The 13,845-nt window shown below is 41.0% G+C and overlaps 1 protein-coding gene across 1 annotated transcript; it reads right to left on the bottom strand.

Moving 5' to 3' along the window:
• Positions 1 to 1,708: 1,708 nt before the first annotated feature.
• On the bottom strand, positions 1,709 to 2,206 carry LOC138894840 (uncharacterized). Its single transcript, XM_070179570.1, has one exon. It carries the CDS (start codon positions 2,204 to 2,206, stop codon positions 1,709 to 1,711), a length of 498 nt encoding a protein of 165 aa, XP_070035671.1.
• Positions 2,207 to 13,845: the final 11,639 nt, after the last annotated feature.

The following is a 13,845-nucleotide window of genomic DNA, read 5'->3' as shown; positions in this document are numbered from 1 at the left end:
CTATGGGCATACCGCACAACATCGAAATCGAGTACCGGAGCGACACCATTCTCGTTGGTTTATGGCGCCGAAGCTCTTATCCCGGTTGAGGTCGGAGAACCTAGCATCAGATGTCGATATGCATCAAATGAGTCGAACAACGAGATGATGAACATGAACCTAGAATTATTGGACGAAAAAAGAGAAGCAGCTCTCGTCCGATTAGCCGCTCAAAAACAGCGGATCGAAAGATATTATAATCGAAGAACCAATCTTTGATATTTTAAAATCGGGGATTTAGTGCTATGGAAAGTCACCCTCAACACCCGAAATCCAAATGAAGGGAACCTGAGTCCTAACTGGGAAGGACCGTATCAGGTTCTCGAAATCATTCGTAAAGGATCCTACAAGCTCAGTGAGATAAACGACAAACAACTGCCAAGCAATTGGAATGTGTCGCACCTAAAACGATACTACTGCTAAGATACGACCCTCCTATGTTCATCTATATTTCGAAACTAACCCTTGCAGGAGTTCGACTAGGAACACAAATAGATTATCCAACCCGAAGCCTTTTGGCCTGAAAGCACGCGTTGCACTCTTTTTTCCTTAGACCAGTTTTATCCCAAATGGGTTTTTCAGCAAGGTTTTTAATGAGGCAACCATTGATCGTGCTAACTTAGAACAATTCAACAGTATCCAAGGCCTCTTTACAATCAACCTCGAATACTAGGGGGCATTACCGTCGAATATATCAAGTTCGATCGTCAAGTTTAATGCAAGGAAGTTACTTCATGACAACATGGTTTCAATAGGAAAAATTGTAAGAGCCAAATGGTCAAAACGAACCATGCTCGTGTAGTTTGCTCGATCCCTGGCACAAAACATGAACACATGTATAATGACATAAAGAGAAATTTCTCCTTTACCGATATCTCATATCTCAGAATCCATCTTCTATTCGTGATCTATTATGCAAACAGGCTCAAGGGCCGACCATTACCCCATAAATCGGGGACTGCCAACCGAAAAGCCAACAAGATCAAGCCCCACATAAGCCTACGGGCTACATTACTTCGAGTCCGAGCAAACGCTCACTCGACTACTATGCCTACGGGCTATATTACTTCGAGTCCGAGCAAACGCTCACTTGACTATTAAGTCTACGGGCTACATCACTTCGAGTTCGAGCAATCACTCACTCGACTATTAAGCCTACGGGCTACATCACTTCAAGTTCGAGCAATCACTCACTCGACTACTAAGACTAAGGGCTAATCTTATTTGGAGATTGAATAATCACTCACTCAACCATAAAGCCTACGGGATACAACACTTCGAGTTCGAGCAATCACTCACTCGACTACTAAGCCTAAGGGCTAATCTTATTTCGAGTTCGAACAAACGCTCACTCGACTATTAAGCCTACGGCTACATCACTTTGAGTTCGATCAATCACTCACTCAACTACTAAGCCTAAGGGCTAATCTTATTTCGAGTTCGAGCAAACGCTCACTCGGTTATAAAGGCTACAGGGTCCAACTTCGATCAAATTGCCTAAGGCCTCGCACTTATGAAAACTTTCATAAGGCATGAATGAAACAAAATCTTCATATGGCAGAGAATAAAACAGAGACAAGTCGGGAAAGGAAAAGATTTTTATATATATATAAGAGTATTTACAACGTCCGATTAGGACCCTACACAAAATCTCAAAATGGAAAAAACCCTAAGTTTCCTGGTTTTCTCCGGGGGCAGTCTCTTCTCCATCGGGCTCCTCCCCGCTCTCCGACCCACTCTTGCTCCTATCATCATCATCATTGGAAGCCAAGGCTCCGGCATTGGCTTCAAGCTCTTTAGCCTTTTTTATCTCTTCGGTAAGATCGAAACCTCGAGCATGGATCTCCTCGAGGGTTTCCCTCCGAGATTGGCATTTGGCAAGTTCAGCAACCCAATATACTCGAGTTTGAGCGGTCTCAGCTGCCTTTTTTGCTTGTACTTGAGTGGCTTTAGCATCGGCCCGATAGACGGCCACGAATGCATCCGCCTCGGCCTTTGCTTTTTCGGCTTCCAATTTGGCCTTGGCAAGTTTGGAAGCTAACCAAGCCTCGAGCTCCTCTATTTTTCTTGCTTGAACTGAGATCTTCTCCTTCATTCCTTGAAGTTTACTTTCGGATGATGATAATTGGGCTCGAGCAGTCTCTTTTTCTGCAGCGAGGCGATCCATGCCTTCTTTCTACCCCAAGGTCTCCACCCTTATCGTATCGACCTCCTTACGAAGCAACCCGATTACCTCAAGCTTCTGCTGCAGCTGTGAGATCAAAATATTAGCCACCGTTCCCGAATCGAGCCCATGAGTTTTTAAGATTATCATTACCTGCTCGGTTAGGTCGGTCTGATCTTGGTATGCCTTGACCAACTCGGCTCGGAGATCTTTGATCTCTTCCTCTTTCTGCCCATTAAGAAGTTTGAGGGCATTTCCCTCTTTCGAAATCCCTCGGAAGTCGGCCTCACGTCGGCTCAGTTCCATTCGAGACTTGGAAAACTCCTCTTGATGAAGATCTAAAGCCTATACAAAAAAGAGAAAAAGTTAGGCAGAAAATGGAAAAATATGACATCAACAAAGGGAATCGAGACTTACCTGATTCAGGGTTCGTTGGACCTCGAAGAAAAGACCCAACGCATCACTCGGGTTGGCAGCATCTTCAATACCGGTAAACAAATCGCGAAAGGGGTCCTCTCCCTCATGGTCCCCATCTACTTCGAGGGTCCCCAAAGCTCGGGCTTCCCGAATCGACCCTTCGGAAAAAGCAGGGAGAGTAGGCGAGTCTCCGATTACTATTGCCCCAAGCGAGTCACTTGGGGCGTACTCCTCAGTTCGAAGAGCTTCAGGGCCGGCCCCTTCAAATATTCCCACTATTTGTTGACTTCGGTGGGAGGCATCCTCGATTTCCAACGACTCGGGGACTTTGCCCGAGTCCTTCTCCGACATCCCCTCAGTTCGAGATGGAGCCTCATCAAACGCCATCGACCCCGCTGCCTTTGGGGCATCAATAGTTTTCTTTACTCGGGCCACCAGTATGGACCCGTCATTTTCTTTTTCCTCTTCGTCTTCATCCCTTAGACGCCGAACTGATTCTTTGGTCAAAGGGATGGTGTTCTTCCTCTGCTTACGAGCCGTCTTTGTCTTAAGTGTTGGATCCTCGGAGGTAGAGGCCCTTTTTCTTTTGTTGTCCTTCGCCGGTTATGGAACCGGGGCCAGAGTCTTTTCCTCGCCAGACGGAGGCCTCATAACCGCATCTTTGCCCAGGCCTACACACGAAAAAATTGGTTAAGTATAAGAAAAATATTTTGTTCGAATCATCAAGGACATGGGAAAGAGGCTTACCATGATTTTTGGCCTCCCATCGGCCCTTTGACAAATCGCGCCACGAGCGCTCAACATATATACAGGTCGAATCCAGGTCCCGTACCCAGCTCTTAAGGTTAGGAACTACACCGGGCATCCAAGCAACCGCTGCATCGCAAAAAGGCTATCGGTGAGAAAAAAATGAAGGATCAAAACAATAGGAGCTAACAGTAAAATTATACTTACGCTTCATGTTCCATTCCTTGGGAAATGGCATCTTTTCGGCCGGGATTAGGTCCGAAGTCTTCACTCGAACGAACCTGCCCATCCAGCCTCGGTCCTTGTCCTCGTCTATGCTCGAGAACATCACTTTGGTAGCCCGGCGCTGGAGTTTTATTAACCCACCTCAATAGAGGCGGGGGCTGTACAATCTAATGAGGTGGTCGAGGGTGAAAGGCATCCCCTCGACTTTGTTCACGAAGAATCGGATCAGAATAACGATCCGCCAAAAAGAAGGGTGGATTTGGCCTAGAGTTACTTGGTATTGTCGGCAAAAATCGATGACAACAGGGTCGAGGGGGCCCAACAGGAAAGGGTAAGTGTACACACTTAAAAACCCTTTCACACGAGTAGTAATATCTTCTTCGGGAGCCGGGATTATCACTTCTTTGTCCTCCCATGTCACGACCCAACTGGAGGGTCATGACTAGCACCCGGGCCATACTTGCCGAGCACCAACGTACATTTTATCTAACCTTCCTTATTATCTTTAAGGGCCGACAAGATCAATATAAATGGTAGACATGGATCATGAACATCCAACAATGAAAGATAATGTCATGAACATACATAACATGGGACGACAAGACTGTCAAGAAACTATATATAAGGTACGAGCTACCATGAGTCGACACCTGTCTATGAGCCTCTAAAGGAACATAAGTTCTACAACATTGCCGGAACAGGGCCCCGACATACCCATAATGTCTATAACAAAAATGCATACCAAGACCACGGCAAGTCCGGAGAAGGGATCTCGCCAATAACCGATGAACTGGACAGCCTACTGTGGTGGGGGAACTGTGTCTACCTGTCTATTAGGACCTGCAGCACGACATGCAGCGTCCACAAATAAAAGGGACGTCAGTACGAATAAAGTACTGAGTATGTAAGACAGGAAAGCATAAGTAAGAACAGTAATGTAAACAGGGATAGGGAATATACAACCTATGACATCTGGGTACCTCTGAGGGCTACTGACATGAAACACATGATACATACATATATATACATAAACTTTTAAAACATACGCCTTTGTGGGCATCACCATCATCATATCGTACCCGGCCGTAATAGGCTCGGTAAAACATACCCGGCCATCATAGGGCTCGGTAGAATCGTACCCGGCCACGTGGAGCTCGGTAAAACCCAACTGATCAGTGGTTGCACAATAGGTACCATACCCGGCCGACTATAGCGCGGCTCGGTAGAGTAAAATAGATACATATATATGATGCATGCTGGACTCATTGGAATCACATTTTGAACCTTTCGGAGTGACGTAAGGTCGGTATCCTTCGTACACATTATTAGGATTAACTCTTCATCAAGAATCTTATAAGAATCAGGAACTACCAACAACATTGATAATATAAGAATAAGAGAAGTAACATCAATATCAATCGTTTCATAAGAAGGGAAGCAATGTAAGTACTGCTAGCTTCTAAGAGTAGAGTATCTTTGGGAGCTCGTTCATTACATTATGTACAATCGGAGTCGTGCAAAAGAATGAAGGGGATAGCCTCACATACCTTGTATATACTGCCCAACCTCAAGCTATGCAAATGTCACGACTCCTTAGTCTACAATAAGAGAAATGACACTATCATTATCGTTTAAGCGTCGTAACTATTATGTATCGACCGCAACCTATTTTACGATGAAACGGACAACACCTCCCCTATTTATATGACTTCACACAAGTCAATACAATCACCAAACAGCCCAAACAACATCATTAATAATCATATTGAGCCTCCCAAAACAGTCCACCAACCAACAACATTACTACCAAGCCTTTCGATATATATTTCACAAGTTCTAGCTTCAACGACTTAGCCGCAACTTGGATAATCTTAAATATATATATAGAGTAAGAGGTTCCTTACCTTTAAACAGAAATAACAACTCCAATTTGACCTTAATTTTCCACGAAATATCTCTCCAATTCTGCCACAAGAACAAGGAAGTGAAACTAGCAATCAATTCGGGTTTTTCGGCACTAGAATTACTTTAGAAGACTTGAAATCACCTAGGGTTGATATTAAAAACTTGAAGGAGTATTTACAGAACATAAAACACTTAAAACAACCTCCCACACGAGCTGGAACAACACAAAAATCAGCAACAACAAGAAGAACAAGAAACTTACTAGCGCCACGGGATTCCCGACACTTGATTTGTGTTGTTTGCCCTTTGTTTGGGTCTTGGATCATGAGAGAACCTTGAGAGAGTGTTTTTAGGGTTCTAAGGTCTGAATATACTGAAAAATAATGACTTAAAATGGGGTTGAGGTATCTTATATATATCCATATGTCTTAAACCGCCTATGTGGGCCCCATAGAGAGCTGCTTGGCGCACTCTCACGAAAACGCGAATATCTCTCTATTCCGAGATCGTATCGACGAACGGTTTAATGAGTTGGAAACTAGACTCATAGATCTTCAATTTGATAGGTAAATCACCCCATAATTCTAAGTATATTAGGAGAAAAATGTAGTAACATTTGACCTAAAGTTTTAAGTAAAATTATAAACGTAAGTTGCGACAACTTTTATCGACTTTGTTTCATAACTCGCTTGACTTCAAGACTTATGATATGGATATTATATGATTCAAATACATTAAAACATCACCTCTTGGGACAATTAATCACCTCCAGTGTTACCCGAAAATACGGGTTACAACATCCTTGATTCGTTTAACTTCTAATATTTGTTAACCACTCTTATACACCCTTGTATCGTTTAAGACCAATAGGATTAACTTCTTATCATCTCAAAGATAATATCTTCTTGGATTTACGTCGACTAACTTACGGCATGATCTATGGTATGCGAATTTGGGTTGTAACACCCTCTCCCCCTTAGGAACATTCGTCCTCGAATGTAAGGGTTTATGGGGTGTCTAACTCATCGTGGATTCCGACGGAGATTTCCGGCTGAGTTTTCCCCATAAAATGGACACTAGCCAAACTTGCAAGCAGTTAAACCCAACCTATGGCCTTACAAGACTATACAAAGCATTATGGATATGTACATTATCTGCATATCACCATTTTGTATTAAAAAAAGTGCATTCACAAGCTATTGCTTACCTCATAGAGCCGTTTCACCTTATAATTCGTCCTTCTTTCCCCCGGCATCCTCGTTATCTTCACTCTGGAATAGGTAAGGGTATTTAGACTTCATCTCCTCTTCTGCTTCCCATGTCATTTCTTCTATATTCTTGTTCCTCCATAATACTTTCACGGAAGCTACATCCTTTGTTCTCAGCTTGCGGACTTGTCGATCTAATATAGCCACTGGCACTTCATCATATGATAGATCCTTTGTAACTTGTACATCTTTGATAGGGACGACCCGAGAAGGGTCTCCAATACATTTCCTCAACATAGATACATGGAATACCGGGTGGACAAATTCCAATTCAGATGGCAATTCTAACTCGTAAGCAACCTGTCCAATTCGTTAAAGAATTTTGTACGGCCCAATATACCGCGGACTCAACTTACCCTTCTTCCCAAAACGCATAACACCCTTCATCGGCGAGATCTTTAGGAAAACCCAATCACCAACCTCAAATTCCAGATCACGACGCCAGACATCGGAATAAGACTTTTGCCTGCTTTGTGCCATCCTCAGTCGCTCTTGTATCACTTTCACCTTCTCAATGGCTTGGTGAATCAAATCTGGCCCATATAATTCTGTCTCACCGACTTCGAACCATCCAACTGGTGATCTACATCTCTCCCGTACAGTGCCTCATACGGGGCCATTTTAATACTGGAATAATAGCTATTATTGTAGGCGAATTCTATAAGTGCCAGATGGTCATCCCAATTCCCCTTGAAATCTAGAACATATGCTCGTAGCATATCTTCAAGCATCTGAATGGTACGTTCAGCCTGTCCGTCAGTCTACGGATGGAATGCAGTGCTGAGATTTACTTGTATGCCTAAACCCTTATGAAAAGACCTCCAAAAGTTAGCCGTAAATTGAGCTCCTCGGTCTGATATAATAGATACCGGCACACTATGAAGCCTAACAATCTCCTTGATATACAACTTCGCATAATCTTCAGCCGTGTAAGTTGTCTTAACTGGCAGAAAATGGGCAGATTTTGTAAGTCGATGAACTATCACCCAGATGGAGTCAAACTTATGATAAGAGCGAGGTAATCCAATAATGAAGTCCATATTAATCACCTCCCATTTCCAGGTCGGAATCTCTATATTCTGAATCAATCCACTGGGTTTCTGATGCTCGATCTTTACTTGTTGACAATTAGGACACTGGGCTACAAATTCTGCAATAGACTTCTTCATGTTATCCCACCAATACTGCTCCTTAACGTCATGATACATCTTTGTCGAGCCGGGATGGATAGAATATCGGGACTGATGAATCTCAATCATAATCTTCTCTCGCAACCCTGCCACACTAGGCACACATAATCAGCCCTGGTATCTCAGTGTCCCATCTCCTCCGATCTTGAAAGCTGTAATCTTACACTGCTGAATTCCCTCTCTCAATCTTACTAAGGTAGGATCTTCATATTGCCGTGCTTTTACCTCGGCTACCAAAGATGATTCTGCTGTATTCTGTACAGTAACACCTCCGTCATCAGAGTCCAACAATCTGATTCTCATATTGGCCAGCTGGTGAAGCTCTTTGGTCAACCCTTGTCTACCTGCCTCAATATGTATTAAGCTTCCCATTGACTTACGGCTGAGAGCGTCTGCCACAACATTAGCTTTACCGGGATGGTACAATATCTCGACATCGTAGTCTTTCAGTAATTCAAGCCACCTACGCTGCCTCAAATTCAACTCCTTCTGCTTGAAGATGTATTGTAAACTCTTGTGATCTGTGTAGATGTCAACATGGACGCCGTATAAGTAGTGCCGCCATATCTTCAAAGCATATATTACTGCAGCCAATTCCAAATCATGAGTCGGGTAATTCTTTTCATGCTTCTTCAATTGTCTTGATGCATAAGCAATCACCTTCCCACGTTGCATCAATACGCACCCCAAACCTATACCTGAGGCATCACAATATACCACATAACCTTCTGTTCCTTCTGGGAGAGTGAGCACTGGCGCGGATGTCAATCGATTGTTTAGCTCCTGAAAACTATGTTCACAAGCATCAGACCACTGGAACTTGGTGGTTTTCTGTGTTAACTTAGTCAATGGTGCTGATATAGAGGAAAACCCTTCTACAAACCGCCTATAATATCCTGCTAGCCCCAGGAAGCTGCGGACTTCTGACGGTGTTGTAGGTCTCGGCCAATTCTTTACTACATCGATCTTCTGAGTGTCGACACTAATAACCTCATCAGATATCACATGGCCAAGGAATGCTACTAAGTTCAGCAAGAATTCACATTTAGAGAGCTTAGCATATAACTTATGATCCTGAAGGGTCTGGGCATAAGCCTGAATACGGGAAATATCCATGTCCTCTACCAAGGAGGCTGTTGTGCACTCATTTATCAGATGTGGTCCCAACCCGTTCACGAACAGGTGCAACCTATCACTCATCTCGGCCACCATATGGGGAGTATACCTTGCTAAAGAATCAAACTGTATACTATACTCTCGTACACTCATATTACCCTGTCGAAGGTTCAAGAACTTATCAGCTCTAGCTCGTCGTATCTCAGCTGGCAAGTAGTGACGAAGAAAGGCCTCAGAAAATTCCTTCCACACGGCTGGAGGAGCGTTCAGACACTCATATTACCCCTAGTTGCAATCTTTCCTTAACTGTTCAAGATGGCCCTCGATTATCGAGCACATGTACCTCGATACTGGCTCGCATCGACCAGGAACCGGTGAAGCTTTGTCGATCCTAAAATCGGAGGTAAGAATACACCCCCCGGGAACACACTCCTCAGGTCGTGGCTCCAGCAGTGTTTTGTCGCCAACGGGCCACGAAGACGAAGCTTTTTCTTTCTGAAGAACGATTTTTGACATTTTCGCCATTGGGATTTGAAGATTGAAGATAGAGGAGGATGACAAGATTTGGTGTTCTGAAGAGAGATTTTGCAGTGAAAACCATAAATTTACAGATGAAGAACTCAGAAGATGCGAAAGGGAACTTAGAAGATTTGGAGATGTAAAAGTAAAAAGTGGTAAAAAGAGGGGCTATTTATAGGGTTGACAATGACGGTTCAATACCAACAATGGCCGACCATCGTCTGACACGCATTTAATGCCTTGGTAAACTGAACCGATGGGACATCTATCATGTACGTCATGGTCGGGCTCGATACAAACGTCAGTTTGAATTGAGTCATACCATTGGAAAGTCATGTCGTTTCTCGCCACATTCTTCCCGAGAAACGAGGGGACTATCTGTATACAGACAAAATCGGTTTCGACCTTCGTATGATTAGTCAATATTGGAACATAATGGACCGAAGGTCATCTTCGTAATATCGGGTATGAGATCCGAAGGCAAGTTACCTAGCTCATATTTCTAGGACCGATCAAATACCGAGCTCGAAGTCATTACCGAGCCCGAGTCCAAATCGAACTATGAAGTAAAGCGGCATCGTCGAGCTTAAGAGCTAGAGACCGACCAATATCGAGCCCGATTCGATACTGAGCCCCGAGCCAATATTGAGCTCGAGTCCATATCGAGCTCGAGTTAATATCGAGCTCTAAATCTGAAAATCGACCAATACCGAATCCGACCAAGATCGAGCCAAGAGCCAAGAGCCGTTACAGCCGCATTAAGGGAGAAAATCTCGGCGGAAATTAAGGAAAAACTAATCTAACATGGGATCCCCACTATATATTTTTAATTATATCTAAAGTAGGATTCCTCCACTATAAGAGGGATAACTACTATTTTTGTAAAGGATCCAACATTAAAGGCATTCTTATACTCTCATATTATTCACAGAGAAAACATACTGATATTGATATAGAGATTATCCTTTTTTGGGTTTAGTACATTGATTCATCTTACTTGTTCATAAAATATTTTCCACTCAGTTTGGTTTGTATTTCATTCTTTATACAGTCAATACTCAACATATTTCTAATTATTTTCCAATTTGTACTAAGTGATACCACGTACCCTTAGAACTACGTATAAATTCAACTCTATCCGTTTTTCGGGTAAACAATATGTTGTGTGTTCAAAGACTCTTCGTAAAGTTTAGGCTTTTTTGGAATTTAGCTAATTGCTTTCAACAGTATGCCTTATTGTGATGCAAAATTCAATGACTAAGTGCTTGTGGAAATCGACAACGATATGGTTTCTATTATAAGTTATTAGAAGCAAGGAAACTGCTCACATACTGGTGCTATGCTCGTGTAGTGATTTTGTCACAACCCAAAATCCACCACAGGCGTCGTGATGGCACTTAGTCTCTAAGACTAGGTAAGCCAATTACAATTACAATTCAAGCCATTTTTTAAAAAACATATAATTTAACACACATGTCGAAACCAACATCGGAAATAATTATAACACCTTCCCAAGACTGGTAATACTGAGTCACGAACTCTAACTGAATACATGCAATGAATCTCAAAGATCGAATATACAATACTGTTCGAATAAGAGTTGACAGTACAATAAAATGGAAAGACTCCAAGGGACTGCGACTACCAAGCATCTCTACCTTGAATCCTTGCGATCAACACACTAACTCTGCCCGAGTCCGATATCTCCAATACCTGGTTCTACACAAAAATATGTATAAGTGTAGTATGAGTACACCACAGTCGGTACCCAGTAAGTATCAAGACTAACCTCGGTGGAGTAGTGACGAGGTACAGTCAAGATACTCACTAGTCAAATAACCTGTGCAATATAGCAGTATACAATAGTACTAAAAAATAACTAGCAATGATAACAACAAAATCAACCAGTGATATAACATCAAGGCAACAAGAACATCATAATTATTGCTCAGACGAATAAAGAACCCAAGTACAACCAATTAAACATGTCCTTCAAATATAAATCTTTCACATATAATTCTTTCAAATAAATACCTTCCGAATATAATTCTTTGAAATAATATTTTGAATATAATTCTTTCAAATAAAAGTCACCCCGTGACACCTCATTTTAAAATCATAAACATACGGGTCTCAGCCCACTTCTATATTTTTACGGCACCTCGTGCCCATATTTCTATCACAACTGCACGGACAACTCACGTGCCAATAATATCAATGTAAATAAGATCCACATGATCAATTTATTTTCACTAAAGTGAGTTTACAATTTTTAAATCAAGTATGAAATCAACAAAGAATAGAATTTATTTTAGAAATCATTTAGGTGAAGAAAATTAACATTGCACTTAAATTAAAGCATCAGATAAACTACTGAATTGGATGTAAAACTATTTAATTTAAAACATAATAATAATTTCTTTTATTTAAATCAATTCAATCATCAAAAATCAGTAAGAAAAACCAGAAATATACTTCTTCAGAGTCTCGTGCTAAAAAGCCAAAGCCAACACAATACAACTAGGAGCACAAAACACAAAATAATAAAGTCAACTAGTACATGACGGAAGAAGACAAGAATTTACATATTAAATGAAACAAAATCACCAAAGACAAGAACATAAATAAAGAAATATCAACAGGGCACTCCCGAGGTACCGCATCGTAGTCCCAAATCATAAAAAAATTCACAATATCTCATTTTCTTATATCACCACAGGAGCCTTCACATTTCATTTTTTAAAGAAATCATTTTTTCCGAAATAGCATCCCGCGTTTTAGCCATTCTTATTACACCGCATGACTTCTAGTAGTTCCCCTACTGGCCACGCGTTTCAAGCCACCCTTATCTCACCGTATGCATTTCAACACCCTGACCTTATATCACCGCATGCTTATCAATATCACAATATTTCACAAATCCCACCTCAAGTGCCCAAATATCACAGCATAATACAACCTGCACCTCAAGTGCTCACATATCACAACATATCACAAATTGTACATCAAGTGCTCAAATATTACAAGATATCACAAATTGCACATCAAGTGCTCAAATATTACAATATTTCACAAATCGTACCTCAAGTGCTCAAATATTATAACATATCACAAATTGCACATCAAGTGCTCAAATATTACAACTTTCCACAGAAATCAACAATACATTATTTTTCCACAATAATGAGCCCACGACTCGATCATAATGTGTACAACATCTTAACAAAATGTTCGGGGGTGAACAACTCAACCGAATAATATTTTACAATTTGGCACCTTGCCTCAATATGATTCACGACCTTTACAATTCAATTCTAAATTTTCAACAACGTGAACTGAAAAGTAATTCATCAAGGAACAACACCTTTTTTAAATTACAACTTCAAGAAATAAATAGATTTATTCATCTTATTAACTACATTTTTCCATTTAAATTACCTGCAGGTAAAATCAATAATGAAAGTGTTTTTCATATAAATGGCAACTCAAACAAACACAGAGTTCACATAAAATGCAAGTGGCAATCACACCAAATTATCATATAAAAACAACCTCAGCAAACAAGGAATGAGGCCTAACAAATAAGAGATTTAATAAGTTACAATAATTTTCCAATTTAATACTTAAGGGCGTCTATGAATTTCAACCGATATAATATGCACATATAAACCAAGTACGTACTCGTCACCTCGCATACATGGTTTCAATTACACAAATTTCACATAAGACTCAATGCCTAAGGGGTAATTTCTCCACTCAAGGTTAGGCAAGATACTTATCTTTTTGAAATTAGGCCAATATTTCAAAATCGCCTTCTTGCTTGAATTGACCTCCGGACAGCTCAAATCTAACCAAATTAATTCAATTCAGTGAATACTAATTATAGGAATTAATTCCATAAGAAAATACTAATTTTCCAACAAAATTCAAAATTTAACTCAAAAATGCTCGTAGGGCCCACATCTCGGAATCCGACGAAACTCACAAAATCCAACAACCCATTCAATTATGAGTCCACCCATACCAATTTTATCAAATTCTTGAAAAGTCTTGCAAAAATCTTGATTTTTTCCATTTAAATCCGAAATAAATGATGAATATGACCATGGATTTATGAAATATAATCACTTTTGGATATAGGACACTTACCCAAGTTGAAGTCTTGAAGAAATTCACAAAATCGCCCAAGAACCGTGCTCCAAAAATCCAAAAACAAAATGAAGGAAATGACCATTTTTGGTCCTTAAGTTTCTGC

This window comes from Nicotiana tomentosiformis, chromosome 6 (assembly GCF_000390325.3).
Source record: "Nicotiana tomentosiformis chromosome 6, ASM39032v3, whole genome shotgun sequence".
NCBI lineage: Eukaryota > Viridiplantae > Streptophyta > Magnoliopsida > Solanales > Solanaceae > Nicotiana > Nicotiana tomentosiformis.
Note: the sequence above shows the minus strand (reverse complement) of the source record. Positions and strands in the feature narration are given on the sequence as shown.

Bases quoted from the DNA above. Each gene is read 5' to 3' on its own strand.
- LOC138894840 (XM_070179570.1), bottom strand. From the start codon at position 2,206: ATGGATCGCCTCGCTGCAGAAAAAGAGACTGCTCGAGCCCAATTATCA.